This window comes from Numenius arquata, chromosome 2 (genome assembly GCF_964106895.1).
Source record: "Numenius arquata chromosome 2, bNumArq3.hap1.1, whole genome shotgun sequence".
Classification (NCBI taxonomy): domain Eukaryota; kingdom Metazoa; phylum Chordata; class Aves; order Charadriiformes; family Scolopacidae; genus Numenius; species Numenius arquata.
Genome location: NC_133577.1, coordinates 24,947,573 through 24,968,901, shown reverse-complemented (window position 1 = coordinate 24,968,901; position 21,329 = coordinate 24,947,573). Strand labels below are relative to the sequence as shown.

Sequence of the window (21,329 nt, the reverse complement as noted above, 5' to 3'; positions counted from 1 at the left end):
TTTTTTCCAGCCTAAATGATTCTATGAAACTATGAAATTACATAGTAGCTTTTAGTGCCCAGTCCAGAAAGTGACTGCGTATTCTAGGAGCTGCAATGAGAATCTGTAGCAATCAGTTTGCAATATCAGGCTTTTTTGAGGACAGGCCAAATGTTTTGGGCAGGTATTTTTAGTGATTGCTTTGCTACACTATGAATACACTATTAAATGATAAGAGTTTTAAAGAAAACATTTTGCTACATGTCTAACAACTACCCACCAATGCACTCCTAATAAATACCAAAATAACCTGTAACTAGTTGGAAATTTTCAATGGTTTAATGATAATAATAAATCCTTAATTTGAGAGCAAAACACAATTAACATGCCCAAAAAACGATCAGTGTTCAAAAACAGATGTCTCAAGAGACATAAATAACCATGTTGGTAATCCTGAACCTCCATTTCCACCAATTTTTATTGCATTCATTTTTGCTGCAGTAACTTTCTAAATGAAGGCATGGAAAAATAGTTCCTATTCCAAAAAGTTTGAGGGGTTTTTTTTGTGACAGGATATGTAAAGATGTCCTTCAATAGTCCAAGGAATATGTATCACTTATCTTTGATCCAAAAGATCAGTGAAAAATTCTGATAAAGAATGTCAGTATTCAAAACAATTTATTTTCTATTTTTTACATATTTGCAAAATCAATTCTATTTTAACAATTTTTAACATAAAATATATCTAGTGATTTAAAAAGTAAAAAGTACCAACTCCAGTACTCCTCAGAGCTTAAAATATTGTCTCTGCTAGTTCTTGAATATAAGATTTGTCTTATTGTCAATTATTTGTCTAGACAACCTAGACAGTCATAAATTACAACCTAACGTGCAAGTAGATTGTTAAAAAAATATACTATAACAGAAATAAGCTAGAATATTAGTATATTAAATTTCAAAAGGAGATTCAGCACAACTAGAGAAAAATAATAAATTACTATTAGTTTTTTCTACTGATCCTTTATCACAATTTATAATAGCACCTACAAGCCAGCAAAGTCAGACAGATTAAAATAGTTATTCTCATCTGCAGTTTTTGAAGCATATATATTACTGGAGTTATTGCTGGGTTATTTAGAAAACTTGAGAATTATTTATTCCTCCTACCATTTTAAACTGTATTTATTGTCTACACTAATTTTCTGTAGTAACATTTGCATAGTAAATTATGTTTTACTCTGTGGGAGGTAGATTTGCAAATTAGATAATCATACCCTTTATTAAAAAGGTGTTTTAAGCAAAGCTTTTGAAATGTTATTTTAAAATATCCCTAACTCGAGTGCAACCCACAACTGAATTGTGGATACTGGATGTATTCGTTATGCGCTATTTCAGTTTTTAGGGAATTATTATTTGGAAGCATACCATACTCCAGTGTGATGACAATGAAAGCAAGAGTTCGCGATGCAAAACTCAGTCCCGCTGTCTTTACTCTGATGATTACATAGCGCTAACAAGCCACAGTAACATATGACCCGCTCATATAATATGAATGTAAACTGAACTTCTGCCTCTCATAAATATTAGTACAAGTCTGAATAATAATTAATCGCATCAGCAAACACAATTCTGTCTCTAAGAATAAGCAGCTTTACCTCAGCTTTATTTTTCTTCCTAGTTATTTGCAATCTTCCTAGTTGTTTTCCTAGGCTCATGGATATTTTTATTTCTCTTCTAACCAAATTCCCAATGAAACTTACTTTCATCTGTAACTGTATACTAAACATTCAAACTAAAAAAACACTTACCTAAGCAGCCTGGTTTACAACCATCCACAGATTGTAACATTGTCAAAAAATGAGATGTTGGTGTTTGTAACTTTTTTTAAAGTAGCACATTTATTAGATGCCTAACTTTGAGAATCCAAGTAGGAGGATTCAAAAAGTAATTTTAGTACAGAATTTAAGAAAAACATCTGTAGCCCTATTTGTGGGAGTAGCCTGAAAGAAACTGAACCCATCATCTCTGTTCAAATTACATTTAAATTTATACCTCACAGTCTTTTTGGCAGTCTTTTCTACTTAAATGAGATTCTGTCTGATGACAGTGATGAAACACAGTCAACATCACCAAGTAAAAACATCCACTTCTAGGACTCTCTATAGAAGGCATAGCTTCCCGTGTTTTCAAGCTTGTCATAAAAAAGATGGACCCAGTACAGAAATACATGGCTCTGGCGACAAGTCCCGTCAGCCCAACAGGATGAATCATATTCACCAAATCCCAAAATAGAAAAGACAGAGAATGAATTATGAGTCTTGCAGTTTCAATTCTAGAAGAGAAGACCTTTCAATAGCAGTGTCAATCTCCTGCATGTTTATAATTAGCAGACCGTGAAGGTTACCTGGCCACCTCCTACAAAAGCTTGCTTTCAGTTGCTTGTGACTATTTCAGTCTGAAATCATCACTTTCTGTACAAGGCATCTGCAAAAGACTGACCATTTATAGGATATTCCATCCGAAACAGTCGTTTCCATCAAAAGCAGTGAAGTTTTCAACATTCAAACCTTTTTTACGTTGCTATATCTAAAATTCATAGTGTCCTCATGTTTTTGGAAGCATGGTTTGACAAGGAAGTGGCCTTTTGTCACCAGCATGCTTTTCACTTTTCACAGGAAAAACTTAGTAAATCCGGTCAATTCCACTTCCTGAAAAATGTCATTTTTCACATAGTGAAAAGTTGCTTGTTAACCATCGAATGCTCTAAAGATTCCTTGTTCACAGGACAATTATTCCAGAGGACAAAACTGGAAAACTCACAGGAATACCGGGAGGATGAAACCAGAATAAGATCCAGAATAAAAAAAAACAAGGGAAAAGGAAAACAACACAAGGAGAAACAGGTAGTGGTGGAACTAGGTCAGAGCCAAACACAGTGCAATCAATAAATTTTCAAAGCCTAGAACACAAGACAGCTCCAAGTCCTCAGTGGTTCTTTTCAATCATGTTGGTTGCCTGTGTCACTACATGTTGATCACCTGTGTTTTAACATATCTTGTTAGTCTGACCTAAACAACTGATTGATTTAAGTTTTTAAAAAGATTCTCTTCTTGTGGTCACGTATACAAAGCTTCCCTATTTTATCCACATTTCTGACTGCAGAATTCTCTCAAAAATGAAGTGTTAGATTTGATAAACCCAGTAGCAAAAAAAAATTTGATACACCGAGATTGCTTTCTGTTGATATATCAAAGATAAACACTCATCAACAGTAGGCTATGTCTTATCAGGTGGAGTTACTACCTTTTCTGCCAACATGAGTTAGCACAAAAGTGAAGATCAAAATCCTCTCCTACTCTTATTTCCAGATAGTGAATGTCCTCTGCTGGTCTCAGTGGAAGTTCACTGGCAAATAAAAATGCATTACCTGAAACTTAAGCTGTACAAACTGAAGGAATAACAACATTCAGAAGGAAACTGCTTCTTGTTTTTTTCGCCTCTCATAATCTCCTTTAAAAATCCACAAGAAATCTATTTCTACTTAGACTGTTGTTACATAAGTACAACTATACTCTTTTCTTTTATGCTTGCAAACAATGTCAAAGTTTTATGTTACATTTTTTCAGTTTTTGCTCTTTGGAAATAACTGTGATCCAGAGAGCTGTCAAGGATCACGAAGCTATTATTATTTACAGAGCAGACCGTCTTAACTGCTTGGAAGTTGTAACTCCCAGTATGATGTTTACTTTCCTTATGGATTTAGGGCCTCATACATTCTATCTCTAAAAAGGGTAAGTAAAGAGTTTTTTTCCTCTTACCCTCCATCTCTCCCTCTGGCCTCCCTTCTAACTAGAGGTAAATCCAACCTATATTAGTGAGAGCTGTTTTGCTTTTTTATCTGCTCTCTGAAAATTTAAAACTCTTAGCATCAGATAAAAGCGATATTGGGTAAAGAACCATACAGCTTCATTTGGGCCTTGATGGATAAACCAGGTCAATCAACTCAACAGCCATTACAACATACACTGCTGTAGCCAGAACCTTAGATGAATATCAGCTAATAGTATATCACCCAAATGCAGTGTAAATGTGTTAATTTTTAAGGTAATTAGGAAAATTCCATGCTAATTAATAAAATAAAAAATTCTCATAGGATCAACAGTGCTACAGAGGTTCTAGGCACACATCCAAATTAACAAAACGTTTTTTGTTTAACTTCATGCTGATCCTGCAAATTCTACCTTATTATGCTAATCTTTTGTGTATTATTCAAAACTCTACAGTTTCCTTTTATTCTTAGAGATAACATTGTATTTGTAGGTATTGCAGTAAGTAATGGAAAAATCTAGGCTATTATCAGTTGGGAGGGCACTATTGCTTTAGAATCTGGACAGCAGCAGTTACCCTTTGATTCTTGCAGCATCAGAAAGATGACCTTTATCAAATACTATTTTGCTCCTTTCTAGAAAGCACAGCAGTCACCCAACAGGAAAATCTTCCTAATCTCTGACCAGATTTATTATAAGCCATGCACATTACAACGATCATATTTCAAAGCAGGAATCCTATCATCTTTCAGGATCAAACACGTAGGGAAAACATGCACGTCTTTCGTGGCTGTAATAACTGACCTGTCTCAGTAGAAATCTTACCTCTGCATAATAACCAATAGGACATTATTCACAGAGATTATTATTGTTAAATTTATCCCGTAGCTGAAATCTTCACAGTGGAATTATAACCTAAAAATGAAATCCATATAAAAAATAACCCTTCCAGAATACCCTACACCAACTCTTAATGAGCAATTCATTCACTTTGCAGTCTACATGAAACAATACATCTAAGAGAAGCAAAACCTGCTTATTTCATAAGCTATCAACTATAATACAAAATAATGCATACCAAATTTGAACTTGGATGGATTTTATTGTAAGTTTTCAACTACTACGCTTTCCATTTTACGCTGCTGAAATCAATAGTCAACCTGTGTAACTAGGAAAATTAGTGCTTATCAAATATTGGAATGGGGGACTGGGAATTTATGCTCTGGGTCACCTCTGACTTGTCCTTAAACAAAGGAAAGGAGATGCATCACCAGCTCTCTCCTGGGCAACACAGTTTCAAAGTAGCAAAGCTACAGAGCTATCAAAATCCTTTGCGGTAAGATGCAACAATGCACTTAGGCACTTACACTACTAAACTGCATATTAACAGTCAATATTTTCTTTATATACATGTAAAAAATCATTTTTTATAACTAAAATGAATAATGCATATATTCTGGTTTGAGTCAATACTCATTCATTTGCTTAATTCAATTTACAAAAATTATTCAAAACAAATGAAATGAAACCACCCACAGAACTTTCAGTCTGTCCCACGAGCCTTACAGAAGCTAGATGTGCTTCACTCAAATTTAGGTGTGCCAGTCCCTACTGCATGGCAAAAAAATTACTACATTATAAAGCCATTATGAAGATGAATAGCGTACCATACCTCAGCTCTTTAATTCATTTTGTCCCTCTTGTTATATGTCTTTCAAAGGTAATAGGTCCATTCTGATTCAGCCTGTGTGTAATGCTCCCCAGATTATTTTGCATCCCAGAATGTTTTGATCTGATTTACTTGATTTAAAATAATAATTCTATCAAAAGTTATACATTTATCTTAAAATGTATACACATTCACCTGTAATGTATAGAAAATCAAATAGAATTTATGTCAATTAGAATGACATATTGAAAGTTATTGACTCAAAAAAATACATCTTTAATCATGAAAATCTTGTAGTCTTAGAAAAACTCCAGCAGATATTTGGGTCGGGGACAAAAAGACTTGAGGAGTCCTAAGATTAAGGACTGTCTGTCAGGAAATTCTTCCTGGATTTAGAGACATATAGTGTCAGAGTTTCACTACTCATGAAATGTATAATAATATCTTTAAACATAAATATCTATTTAAAAATATCTCACCGTGTATACTCAGAAATTGTGGTTTATCTGTAAATGCGCAAACGTATACCCCTGCTTGAATCTGCATGGCACTGCATTTGAGCATACACTGCATGATGTAAGAAATAAGCACTTATTTTACTATACACTTTATTAACTACAAAATCAAAACCCTTGGAAGAATAATTAATGATTATTTGTTCAGCTTCTTAAAGACTCTAGTTTTGTCCGGTTTTGGTTTAAGGTGCCAAAATATTATTACAAGCCATTAAGCAAACAACTGCTGCTTTAAAGGATTCTCTGTTTATCATTCAGTAACATACCAGCACAAAAAGCTGCCACTAAGTACAGTCTAGACAGAAATACCCACATGCATTTCCCAGCAAACAACCCACCTGTCTCACAAGTGAATTATGCAAGAGGTAATAAAGTAAGAGGCTTAAAAATTCAGAGACAGTAAAGAAAGTCTCAAGGAGCTGGCAAGCTATGTGGACTTTTACTCTTTTCCTGCTACTACATGTTCAAGGAGGGAGTATAACAAGAAGTTTGCAGACACCACCCCTATCTGCAACTATCGCATTCATTTAGATCATTCACCTATCTGGAGTTTCCTCCTTGACCATATTCAAGCTCTTCTGTTTCAAAATTTCACATTTTGACATCACGTTAACTACTTTGCAGATATCTATTATGCACAACCACATATTATTTTCTAGATGCTTTTAATTTTATTTTACCAATATCTCAACTTTCACCTTACCAAGCAAAGATGTTCCACTCCTCTACTAAGGTTTATGCTGAGGATTTAACATAACCTTTCAAATGCTTCTGTTTGGTATTGCTTTCTTTTCTAAAAAAAATATTTTAAAAAAAGTATTTCCATATTCTGGCAAATTTTCCAAAATAACCAGAACTCTTCTTAATCAATTCTCCTAAGGAATCCACCTTTTCTATATAAATAAAACAATTCTATAATAATTATGTGGACAGTTATGTGAATGTGAAAAGAGCTTTAATGGAAACTATAGATAGAGCTATTCTCCATGATAAACAAGCTGGAAGCGTACACAGTGGGAAAAAATTCTTTTGCTATTTTTGGTTTGTAAAGTGAGATTTTTATACTCATTAACCTGTACACATACTTGCAATATACTTGCATACTTCTTATGTAAGAAAGTTGTTCCTTTTTCTCGCACAGTACTTAAAATATCACAGAGCTTTGGCATTTTCTTCACATAGAAATAATTTATCCCTACTGTGTCTATTAATGATCAATACACACCTTGGCCACTTCAAGCATCCTAAACTATCTAAACTTATTCATCCAATATTATCTAGAGCCATTTGAACGATGGCAGTTACTGATTTTGATTCACATTTCCCTTGATAATTGCCTTATCACCAGCTGTAAACATTGTACTGCACAACTAGAACTGGTCAATACTCGGAGAAACACCAAGAAAACCTGAAATTCCTAACTCCCTGTTACCATTAAAAGGCATTTAGACGTGGGATAGAGGGAGAGTTTACAGGATTGTTAAGGGAATACTGTATCAATCTTTTGAAACCAGCCCAGTGACGTATGCAACTATGACCCAGTTGCCTATGCTTTTTTTAATGGCACATAAAAAGTCAGTTCTCATGGAAAGGCAACCTTTTTGTGGATGATATCTTTGCAAATACGTCAAGAAAAGAGTACAAATACCTGGAAGACGGAACAAGATTCCCACTCCTAAATATATTCTTTATATCCAGTAAGGAGGGAAGAGAGAACTTCTAAGGAGTTAAAGCTCAAAAACATTGATTAGTATTATTCACAGGGACTCATTATATTTACAAGAATAGCTTTTCTTGTCTTATAGAAAGCAATATCTCACACTCAATCAGGCAGAACATTAGTTGGAACCCCTTCCAGCTCACACAACTCCCCCACTAACAGACTGAAGGCAGCACAAAAGTAGACTGCACACAATCACTGCTTTACAAGATCCTCGCACCAAGGCACAGAGAACCATAAAGCTCCTTTCTAAACAGTATTTGAAAAGACCAAGCCAAAAAAGACAGAGAGGAAGGACATCTGAAGCTACTAATCATACTGCAGGAAACCACAATATTATTTCCTTCCTCCAGCTATTACAGACACGTTGGTTCAGTAAGAAAAAACTGAGTGGAGGTGTCAGTGTCATTCATGCATCACTGCAGCTCCATCACACATATCTACAGGTTTTCAAACAAAGAGCAAACTTTCAGCAATTATTGAAAAATAATTAAACACACAGGAAATGCAGCCTGAACTCTGACCTTCTGCATTTATGCATACTCTTTAAGAACATAATCACTTTCTTTACTATCTGGCCTCTGTTTTTTAATGCAAAACAAAGCAGCTGTTCTTTTGCTTGTAAAACCAGAAGTTATGTTTGTATTGGTATATGGCAACCCCCCTGCCAGCATTAGAAAAGTTACTAAAAACTTGCCTTTGGATTTCAAGCACAGGAATACAAACCCAAACTTTTTCCACTTGTCTGATTTCCCCCCTTCCAACCCAGATATTTATAAACTAACACCCTCAATGTTGCAAATACTCTTGTTATGATAGCAAGTTACAGCATTCCCTCTGTTGTTAAAAAAAGGCACAAATCTTCTTCCTTGTTTTTCTCAGGGAATTAACCAGGAGGAAAAGCCTAGAATCTTGAAAATCACCACCCAAAAGATAAAAGTTTCAAAAAGTCTTAAGAAACAGCAAAGAAAAGATTCTTTGATATTCCTTTTCTCTTTGTTTAATTTCATATACAATTGATATTACTTACCTCAAAGAAACACATAGATTTACTCAATAATAGGCTGCATTTCTTTGTCCTAAATTTCTGGGAGCCCATTGGGCTAGGATTATTCACAAGAGTCTGCTGAGCCAGATTTAGCCTGGCTGTGCTTAAAAATACTGATTGCAAAGTAACAATACCATGATTTCACGTGTTGAGCAGGGCCACACAGCCAATTTGACAGTGCTACTTAATATAACATATGTCCAAAGGGCTTAAAATAAGAATTTGCCCTTTCATGTGTTCTTAGCTTGACACACACAGATTTATGAATCTGTCTGGCTTTTCAGGTTTTCAGATTTGCAGCTACATATCAGCCTAATTAAAATTCAAACAACTGCCTTGTAACTACTCTGTATGTACTAATGAAGTACATTCTGCTATAAACCCATCAGAGAAAATATTTAAAATGCTGAGCTCTAGAGGACTTAGCAGAATATGCCATTGTGTAACCTTGTGATGTTCAGCTACCCAGGGTAATGCAGCAACCCCAAAGCTGCTGGGGCCGTGTGCGCACTGAACAGCCATCCCTTGTAGCTTTCATCAGGCATGAACGAACAGCAAATAAGAACTCCCACTTCAAAACATTCTGGCTTTGCTCTATGTATCACTTTATTTATCTTTCAAGGACTTTCTTATGGTATGTTAGTATAGTGTATTTGGTGAAGGCAAATAATCTGTTTCCAGTCCTTAACACCTAGTTCCAAGATAATTATTAAGAGTCCCAAGAATTTTATAGTAAATGGGGAAAAAAAACCCAAAACCCAGCCACCAAAACTCATGAACTATGCAACTGTATAAGGGCATTACTTTGAACAGAATGTTCAAAATGCAAATAGATAAAGCCATTGTGCAATAATAGCAACTCTCCTTTTTAATAGGAACGGTACTAAAAAGGGTAGGACTGAGAAGCTAAATCACAGCAAACTGGCAGGTTTTCAGAAGCCTGCAGAAAACTCACCAAACCAATTATAGGATTGTACATTGCATATCTGACCTTCTTACATCACAGTGCTTGTGTCACAGCTGTATCTCAGATAAGATTTTCCAGCATAATATCTGCTTCTTTTTACGTTTTAGTCTTTAAATAATTAGAGGCTTAAACAGTTACTGGGATATATAGTTACAAAGGAAAACTGATTTAATGGGATTTTTCAGGTCTTTTCCACTTATTTTATACCAGAATTTGACTTCTTACATCTGTTCCACAAAAAAACCAAAGCAAACCAACAAAAAAAACCACCAAAAAAAATAAACCACCAAGCCAACCAAACAGACAAAAAACTCTCACAACCAACCACCATCATATGTGTTTCTGTAAACATTTAGGGTTTGTTTGCTTGCCCTTAAAAGACATTTAGATAATGAAGAAAGTTGCAAGCTACGTATTTGACTGGAGAAACTACAACTCATGTTTTGTTTGTTAAATTACACAAATTGTACAGCTTTAGGTTAAGTTTCTTGATTGGATGGCCTATGTTACTAACAGTGTGAATAAAATCATTAATATCAAAAATAAAATGAGCATTTTGAAATTTTTCTTGCATTGTTTAGTTGATAACAGTGCCATCAAAGTATTATCCTCACCTAATTAATTTCCCTTAGCTACAAAATTATTTTCATTCTATCTTTCAGCTTTTGTTGCTACATTTTCAGGTTACACGTCATGCACTACTGGCATATTTAGGTATTCGTTACTTTCCTTTGGAGGTTCTTTTTTAAGTGCTTCATAGATAACAGTCTTTAATATTTCTAAAATATATTTTGACCAAAAAATCCCTCCCAAGTACACAGTGCATTTCAAGTCTTATAAAACCCTGTGGATTCTAAATCCCTAATACTAAGCATGCAACAAACAAAGTAGAATTATTGTAGATGCATCCAGAGAACAGGCATATAGTAATAATACACTTTTAAATATTAAATAAGTGGGTATGATTGAAAAAGAAACTCTTTCACATTTATGAAGGTATATTTTGTAGATAGGAAGAGCTTTAAATTCCTTTTTGGTAGTAAATAGTGCTTCATTAAGCTAAAACAAAAAAAAAAAAGCACAAGATTCGATAATGAACATTTCTGTAAGATCAGAATAATACATTCTTGTATATATTTCAAATTCCAAATATATGCTGTAACAGAAGATACAATCTGTGCAATGAGAATAATAAGATTTCCTCAATTGGATATATTATGATTACACTATCTTGTCTGTGATGCCTTGCAAGGTATCACACATTTTTGTTTACTTTCTTAAAACTGCCTGCATTGCAGATGACAGTACAAACATGCGAAGTTGTATTATTATGTCTACTAGTACTGCACACAATTTTCAGCTGATATAAAGCCATATTTCTGTTGCTGCTTTACATCCATGGAGATATGACCCACTGTTTTTCATGGTCTGAATGTTTCACATTCATTATAAATTATTCACTTTCCACCTCAAGAGATACTTCTGCTGGTTCGTGGGACTAAGTGCAAGGATCACAATCAGTTCTGGTGGATATGGCTACGCTTATACATTTAGGCTCAGGATTTATACAGGAATAAAAGAATTTATTTAAAAGGAATAAAATTTGAATCTTATATACCTAATAAATATAATCTTTACAATTATATGTTAACATATTACATAAAACTACGTACAAATGCAGTAAAACACACTATGTTCCTATTTACGTTGATTCTATAGAGAAGCATTTTAGAGGGCAAGAATGATTCAGTGAATAAAATCCTGCCTGATCTATGCCTATGAAGATTTCCTCTACCTATGTCTGAATTATGTATGTAAAGTAGCGCAAGTAACGTGTAACTATGCATAAATTTATTACCAAATCTTCATTTAAATTATTAAAATCAATTATCTTAGTGAATGTCTGCTAAATGGAGTCCTCTGAACATGAGATTACATAAGATTCAGTGCCATCTTTGCCATTAAATATGAACATTCATTTTGGCAACATGACACAAAGGCAATTAAAATGGCCTTGGACATGCAGCTAGAAAGCTTGCCAAAGACCTGACAGTCTTTTTTGACTTTTTTTTAGAAGGATACAATGGAAACATAAGCACAGAAAGGAACCACAGCAACTATAAAAAATTTTAAAAATGCCCTTACTGTACAAGCAGACAACACTGATTTGATTCATCAGCGTGAATCAAATTTTTTAAAACTTAGTATTTCATTATATCAGTAACTGCTCAAAAAGCATCTATTTGCACCTATACTTTAATGGACACCATGTGCTTTTTTTTGATACATTCGGATTTACACAATCAAAAACTGTGTCCAGCACAAGTACTGTTTATCAGCTGTAAGAAAGAGTTTCAGGCTCAGTTTCTCTAAGTCAGAAAGATGATTTGCCTTGCCCACTGGTAACATGCTCAAGTGTTTGCTGTACAAGACCAAAAAAAAAAGCCTTCAGGTCTTACACTCTGAAAGACAAATGGAGAAGAGAGTTTTTCCCAGAAGCAACCAGTACAGCAGTTCAGGCCAGTGTCCCTGCCCACCGTTCAGGACGACACACTTCTGTAGACACATCCATATAGAATTTGACTGCCAACATGGAAATTTCTTGTGTAAATAGTGGACAATCATACTTCTTCCTGCATAGACACCTGTTCAGCTCCTGCTGATTCACCTACTTGTTCAAAACAGACCAAAAAAAGGGCAAAAAAAAGGCAAAGAGAATTGGCATTTAGCAGCACAAGAAACAAGGTGCAAGTCTTACCCTCAGGCATTATTTTCTATCCCCTCACACAACAGTAGTATCTAGGGACCAACAAAGAATGGAACATCACTGATATATGTAGCTCTGGGTCATGGAGCAGACAGCCCCAGCTTACTGGCCTACACCAGTCCAGCACCGATCTGCAGAACCTTTCCTAGTGTTCAAACCATGCCTTGCTGCGGGAGACAAGTTACTCTTCAAAAGGAAAAAATGGAAAAAAGTTATCAAATTCCTTCCCCACTTTACAAATAGAATTATTAAGGGTATAAAATAAGGTTTTTGACTCTTCTCTCATCACTGTAACTTATTATATATAATGCAATTCACAGCTCAGTGGAAAGTTGAAACCATAGGATCACACATTGCACTGCCTTCTTAAGAAAAAAATGAGAAAAAGAAATTGGGGAGGTTGTTTTAGATCTTTAGATCACTATGTTATCCCCCACTCTCTCAAGTCCAAATTGCTGAGAGTTCAAGAGTAAAAATAAAACAAAAAGATATTGTTTTTATTGGTCCTTTTTAACAATGTAAAGCAGTTCTTCTATACCTTGGAACATCATGGAATTAAAGTATGCGGGTTTACCACTTACCATAAAAAAAAGAAAAAAAAAAAAAAACATGAGGAAAAAGAAATCATCTTATGCTAGACTATATAGAATCATAGAATGGCTTGGGCTGGAAAGGACCTTTAAAGGTCATCTAGTCCAAACCCCTGCAATGAGCGGGGACATCTTCAACTAGAACGGGTTGCTCAGAGCCCCGTCCAACCTGACTTTGAATGTTTCCAGGGATTGGGCACCTACCACTGCTCTGGGCAACCTGCTCCAGTGTTTCACCACATTCATTGTAAAAAAAAATCTTTTCCTTAAGTCCAGTCTAAATCTACCCTCTTTTAGTTTAGAACTATTACCCCTTGTCTTATCACAACGGGCCCTGCAAAAAGCTTGTCCCCATCTTTCTTATAAGCCCCCTTTAAGTACTGAAAGGCAGTAACATCTCCCTGGAGCCTTCTCTTCTCCAGGCTGAGCAACCCCAACCCTCTCAGCCTGTCTTCATAGGAGAGGTGCTCCAGCCCTCTGATCATTTTCGTGGCCCTCTGGACACACTCCAACAGGTACATGTCCTTCCTGCACAGAGAACTTCGGAGCTGAATGCAGTCCTCCAGGTGGGGTCTCCCTCAACCTGTTAGCCATGCTTCTTTTGATGCAGCCCAGGATACCGTTGGCTTGCAGCCCACATTGACAGTTCATGTCCAGCTTTTCATCCACCAGTATCCCTAAGTCCTTCTCGGCAGGGCTACTCTCAATCCCTTCACTCCCCAGCCTGTATTGATACCTGAGGTTGCCCTGACCCAGGTGCAAGACCCTGCACTTGCCCACGTTGAACCTCATGATGTTCACAAGGGCCCACTTCTCCAGCTTGTCCAGGTCCCTCTGAACAACATCCCATCCCTCAGGTATGTCAACCGCTCAGGTATGTCAACCACTCAGACCAAACAAATGCACAAAAACATTCACAAATTTGAAGTTTGATTCCATTTAGAATGCCATTTTGTCATGAGGCATTTCTTGTCAGAAAGAATCCCATATCAAATTTAATAGCAAAAGATGTCTCTACATTTGCTATAAAGAAACCAACCTCAAGTGTAAAAGCAAGCTTTAATGTAGCTCCAAATATGAATGAATTCCTTATTGAAAACTCGAACACCTTACAGTAGATACAGAAAAACAATAGATTTGCAGAGCTAAGAAATAGAGAGGATGGTTTTGCTCAGTAAAGTGATTTGACAACCATGGATTGCTTCCAGAAGAAGTGAAGAAAGTGGAACATGGACAGTTTTGAAATGTGAACACATGTGAACTGATAATGCTTATTAAAGTGTTTGCTAATGTAGCCCAACTATCGTCATCCATATTTTGTTAGTATGACGTTTTCAAAATCTGGTGTTCTCCTCCAATGCTGAGGGTATCTACATGACCCTCCAAAGAAACACTTGTGTTGTGTAACACTTGTAGTTGCCAAAGTATTCTATCAATATATATCTTCCATTTTACTGTTAATTTTTGCAGTGTGAATTATTACACGATCCTAGGGCAAGACAGAACATGTGAATAAGCTGTGCTAATAAAACACCAGCTACATCACCAGGAGCCAAATTTTGAAGGATATTGGAGAAAAGCAGGGGATTGTATCAGGCATTCTCAGGAATGCAAGTCTAGAATGATAGCTGAGGTCTATTAGCTGTGTTTGGACTATTACTGGTGCTTGGTTTCGTACCTTACCCTTGATACCTGGCTGTAGTTCAGGTGCCACACTACTGTTGGCATTAATGTGCATCACAATCCCATTACAACTGGAAAACAGTCTTAAAGACACGCATGGAATTTTTTTAACTGTCTCAAGAGCTCTGCTAGAACCTTTTTCAAATTATCATGTGTCTCCTGTAATATTTTCTACACCCTTCCTTATATAATGCAATAGTAACATTGTACGGACACAGACAATGGAAGAAAAGCATTTTTCTTTACTCTTATTTACAGTCAACTTTGCTTTAAGGATTTGGTAATCTTATGGCTCCCTCAGTATTTATGTCTCCAAATGACTTCAAATAATCTGATCCTAGAAACTGTCAGCCCTTAAAAATTAAAACAAGGATGCGCTGCATGGGTTTTCTTTTGTTTACTTTTTTTCCCCAAGCTCATGCAGAATGAGCAGAATAAATATTGCTTCACAAAACATCGAGAAAAAGCAGCATCAACAAGCAAGCATAGGAAACTGATATGAAATTTACACTGTATTCCCTAAAGACAAGAATGTTCAGGAGTTTTATACAGTGCAAGAGAGACTGTAGACTTAAGATCCAAACTTACTGAATGATAATAAATTCATTAAATAGATTTTTCTGGCCTCACAGGCAAGTAGCACTGCAAACACTTCTATCCCAACACATTTTTATTGTTAAAAAGATTCACTTAAAACAGAGTGGCATGAATTAATTCATCAGGATCACTGCTATTATAATGAATCATTAATACCCTAGTGAAAAATTTATTATTATGAATAATACATTCAAAATGATGAGGGAGAAAATGAAGCATTACTCTGCAATGTATCAGAGAGAATCAAAGTGATGTCATGGAAGCTGGCAAAATAAAAAACATCATTTTTTGTTCTAAGTCTTTCTAGATGTCTTTCCAGATGCTTTACCTTTATTTTATTTTCTCATCAAACAGCTGTATATTAGCTGAAGAAAAAACAAGTATTTTAAGCAACATTCTTCCCTTTGTCTAAATAAAATGTCAAAGCGCTCCCATTACTTCGGTCACAAAACCAGTTCTGCCCTCAGAAGGCACATCTTTGTCTTCAAAACAGTTACTTGAGCATATGCGACCGTGAAACAAAACCCCTCCTTCGCAACAAATAGCAAAGTTAATTTTTCAGACTCCTGTATCTACTGCATACATAGCAGAGTTATAGTAGGCTTAGATAACAAACTGATTAGAGGAGATAATTTTTCTACTTGCACTATTAGTCTGCTCAGTTAGGAATTAGAAGGACTTAAAGTAATATTCATCTTAACATAAATGCCACAGAATAAAAACTTATCACAAATAGGATAATTGCTCTCTTTCCTGTGGAGTTAAAATCAGAGTAATTAAACGTGTCTTTGAAATGCAGTACACAAAAACGGCACTGCAGCTTACACAACAGAATTTGGACAGCCAAAATAACAAGCATATTACTGAGATGGACTTCTGCAGCTAACTAGTTTTAAACAGAAAGCACAGCATTAGAGTCCAGTCAGAGGGCCATGACAAAGGAAAAATTAAACTTTGAAGGGTAATTAAATATTCCTTATACTATAGATAGATTTGATTTTTCCATTCTCCTAGACAGATTTGTGTATAGTCCATCAAAGCAACTATATCCTTGCTTCATACATGACACTTAAAACACTCAGCAATACCTTAGAATTTGATGTAGATTCCAAAAAGCAAAGCCTGTTGCCAAATCCTTCTGCAGCAAGACACAATTTCTGTTGCTCCTTGTGAACAGTTGCAGTGCACTGCAGAACCACTTCATCATCCTACCAAAAAAAGCAAACAGAAACAGAACAGTGGTTATGCTTCTGACCCAAGATCTGAACAAGCAGATGTAAATTACTTCACTAAATTACGGTGTATTTAATTCTGAAAAGAACAGGAGATTAAGTAGAGTTTGATTAATCAGACACTTTAACAATTAATCCATGTTACCCTGTTTTAGTTGACGCCGTCGCCAGCAAACCCTAGCCTTAAGTGTAGGTAATGTAAATGCTTTCTCATTGCTAAGCTCAGTAACAGTTATCCCTGACCACAAGCAGAATCAAATCTCAGCATAATTTTTGCTGAATTGGGAATGTGGGCAAATCAATTAAAATAATTATGACTACATATGCACTTTTCCTGTTTGCCTATCCTTGTAACAAAAATCAGTATGCCTGAAATACAAATGTTACGCGAATAAATGCCGGTAATAATGTAGTCAAAGATCTTGTCAACAAACTTGAAAGAATGAAGCAGACCCTTATCTAAATCCTACTTCTTCAAAGTAACATAACCATGAGCTGGAGAATCCGTTTGCAGAAATACAATTTAAGTTAGAAAGAAAGCTTTATTGTAAAGAGTCTATTTTCTAGCAAAGGTTTTCTGTTTAAGAATAGAAAAAAAAAGTATCAACCTGTGCATTCTGTCCATTTATTTATGAAACAAAATTGAGTTGCTAATAATAAATTTCACATGAATGATTATGAAGAGGTCATATTTAACACTGTAAATAAAATTCAATAAAATAATAAAACTACAGGATGAAGCGTGCAACTGGAAGCAGAAGAGGAATAGACTACAAAAATGCAGGCATTAAGGCAAGCATGTTTACTGAAAAAGGTTGTTCTTATGGGCACCTTTTTACATAGAGACATTCAGAAGAGTTCATCAAATTAAATAAATGCCTGAATTTAAATTGAACTGAGTAATTTGAAACCACTTGTAAACAACCTATCCTGAATTAAGCTGGCCTTTTATTTGGTTTAATTTACTTCATTACACTCTAGTAATTAACCTAAGTTAAATTAAGGCGTTTTTAATTCTGAAAAGAACAGGAGATTACATAGAGTTTGATCAGACACTTTAAAATTAGTCCATGTTACCCTTTTTTAATTGTCCCCATGTAGCAAACCCTATCCTTAAGTGTAGGTAAATGAATTTTCCTTGTATACCAGCAATAGTGCCCCGGCTGCATATCACTTATGATTGACACAGTCTGACTCAACAGAGGCAAACAGTAGTAACTGCTTCTAGTCAGACATTAACTCCGGAAAAATTTAATACGTACTGCACATATTTTATAATTTAATACGTACTGCACATAATTTATATGCGCAGGTCACAATGTACAATTGTAATTAACAAATTAAAAACCCTAAGGCCAAAATCAAGGATCTAGAAGACCACATACAGAGCTAAGAGCTTTTCTGTGTGCTCTTTATAAAATTAGCATCTATTTAAAACCCAGAGCATTTTCGGGGGGAGCGGGGTAGGTGGTGTTGGTTGGTTGGTTTTGTTTTCTAAAGGACAAAATTAGTATTTCCTAATCTTAATTACACTTGATTCAAATAAAAGTTTATTTTCAGGTTAAAAATAGTGATGTTAGATTGCAGCTATATAAACACACTCTCCTTCCTCTTTCTGTTTCTGGCCCTTCTTCCTAAATTACCACGCCAGCAGAATGAAAACTCCAGCAACCCCGTCACTATCATACGTTGTGCTAGAGTCATCTCCAAAAAGGTCACTAGAGAAGATCTTAACATCGTACCTCCATAGCCAGAGGCAGACAACATAGTAAGGCTACTTTCTACTGAAATGAAGTACAAACATAATTTTTTACTGCCCCATTTTCTACCATTGTACGCTGTGCTTTTAGAGAAAGTCTGAAAAGTGTTCTACATAGCCCATCTACAAAAACCATTCTATGACGACAGCAGCAAAAATATAAGTTGGTTTGGGGCAAGTCCCTGACATACTTAATTTTAATTAATGATCTAACACATGATATCCTTCCCTGCAAACCAATTATGCACAATCACCAAGCATACACGTATAATGTAGATGCTGACTGATGGAGGATTAAGAACAGTAATATCAATATATATCAATATCAAAATATCAATATTAGTAAATCAACTGCTACATCTCCTGACAAACAACCTTCTCAATTCATTTTGAAATCATTATCCCTTCTTTTGCTGTACAGTGTAGACTACACGGCTTACTTTGTTAAATACACAGCTCACAAATAAAGACTGACTCCTTAAAAAATGCTTACTAATTAATGAAAATCAACAATCCTCCCATGCTCTTTTGAAAAGTCAACTCCTGGGATGGCAGGACATGCTTATTAAAACAATAAAGCAAATCACAGCTCTATTTTACTACATTTTCTTTGTTTTATGTGTAGATGGTTACAAAAAATGTTCTCTTAAGTCAGGCCACAGAGTTGTAGTTTTGTGGAAATTCTTGCTCTAGTCAAGGTGGGATTGATAAAATTGGCACAGGAGGTTAAGAAAGATGCGGCACCATTGTCAGATCAAGTGAAAGGTGATTACAGGTAATGAATGATGTGTTATATACACCCAGCTCTAAGTTACTTTGCATTTCTGTGCACATCATCAGAGAAGAATCTAATATAAACTCTACCCTGGATTCAGTATTCCAACATTTATTAACTACATGTTCAGAAGATTCCTATAGATATACAATTTGGTTGTGTTGCAGAATTATATTAAGACACATAATTCCATTCATTTCTTTAGAGAAGACTGATAAGCGGGTAAGCATCTCAGCACTCTTTCTAAACCTATTTTCAAATCAGAAAATCCTACCGAGTTCCAGTACCAGGAGAACTAAAAATGCTTAATTTTCTTACTTGAAGTCACACTGCCAAAGAGACTTTCATTGAAGGTCACTTTGCTCTTGTACAAAGAAACCTATAGCGTGCATCATATTAAATTCTACCAAATAAAAATACTTTTTAGATATTCTTAAATCTGGAATTACAAGATGTCTCAAACTGGTTCATTTCCTATTACCTTCTGAGCGTTTTCACATCCATATATTATGCAGATGAGGTTTTAGATCATAATTTTTTCTGTCAGTCACTGTCAGATAAGAACTGATTAAAGTAATTTATATTTCAGAGGGCTATAACTGTAGCCTTCAAAAGTTAAGCAAATACATCATTATGTATCCAGATACACTCCTATCCCTGTGCTTCCCTCACTCTCCTCTCACACAAGACCAAAAATTCAGGGGTAGAGGCAACACAAAGGTGTTGACTGGAGTATTCATGTCTTTTAAACATCTCTGACAAATGTTCAGTTGCTTAATATCGCGGTAAACTGAACAGATGAAAATTAAAGAGATTCCAAGAAGCCAACTTCAAGCACAGATGTTTAATGTTAAAATGTAATCACTTGTAGGTACTTTTGATCCACTTGGAATCTAAACTCTTGGAACAAACTGTGTTTTAAGAGATGTAGAAATACTTGTCTATGCATTGACAATATTAAGTGCATAGCCAAAAGAAGAAAAGTTAGTGTTCCACAACACAGTTAGAAGTCTTTGTAATTGATTAAGGTAACACATGTGTTAATAAACAATAGTATGTGTCTGTCATACTCAATGAGATGAGTTTAGCATATACTTGATCTAATTAAAATCTTCTTTAACCAGCATCTGTATTCTACCATAACAAAAGTATTTGATTTAAACTTCATATTCAAAACAACCACAACAGACAGATTATACAGACTACAGTATAGTCTTGAAAAAACTCCAGCACAGTTTGGAAGGAAGGGCAATAGCTCAGACATTTCCACTGCCAGATATTTTTGTTATTCTTGTTTTGCTGAATAATCATCACTTTGATACACATCTGCCAGTTTCCTCCACAAAAATTGGAACATTTTAGTATTTCCATCCCCATTTGCTATCACCCTAGCAGCCTTCATTAGTAAGCTCAAAGATGCTGCTTTGTCTTCTATTTTTCCACTTTCTGGATATAGAAAAAGGTATCAAGAGAGTAAGAGAAAGTAGATGCCAAAAACCATGCAAATTCTGTGCACACAGTGATGCTGCAGCTTATTACCAAATGCACGAGGCAAGCAGTCACCATAACAACAATAGGGCACAGGCTCAAATACATCTGCATTTACTGCAAGTAAGAGTGAATATAGCTTGAGCAGCTGCTCATTTAGTTTAGACACTTTAGTGGATGATTCTTCCATTCTCATTCATCCTCCAGTTCACAGTCTGATCCTCTTCGCAACACTCTTGGGAATTTGGAAGTACAGTTATCTCCATTCCACAAATGGGGAGGTAAGGAGCAAAGATGATGCTGCCTACCCACACTAACAGAGCACACCTACAGGGCAGCAGAAATGGTACTCAGATTGCTAAACTGATAACCCGAGTCAGAAAGCTATTCTCCTCCCCAAATTTGCAAAGGAATGTGATGAAGATAATATGCAGCTAAGGCTAATGTGACCAGCCATATACAGTGCTTTAAGATTATGACCAAGTACCATCTTGGAGTAATCCATTAATCTCAGTAAATCCTTATTTGTGAGCCAGTACATAACATTCATAGTTTTAAAGATACCGTATCTTCCAGCAAAAAGACATTCTGCTCTGTGTTACGTCAGATACCTGCACTGACTCAAACAGCACGAGTGTCTGATAAGCACACTACTGCATTTATCATTTTGATTCTTCAAAAAGCACACTGCAGAAAAACAGGTCAATGTTACC

General features: G+C 35.5%; 1 protein-coding gene across 1 annotated transcript in view; it reads right to left on the bottom strand.

Moving 5' to 3' along the window:
* The window catches only part of RYR2 (ryanodine receptor 2), a 440,097-nt gene that overhangs the window by 306,287 nt on the left and 112,481 nt on the right, over window positions 1-21,329 (bottom strand). The window contains exon 2 of the mRNA XM_074144589.1: window positions 16,451-16,570. Within this exon, the coding sequence (XP_074000690.1) occupies window positions 16,451-16,570 (120 nt within the window). The remainder of the gene's footprint in view (window positions 1-16,450; window positions 16,571-21,329) is intronic.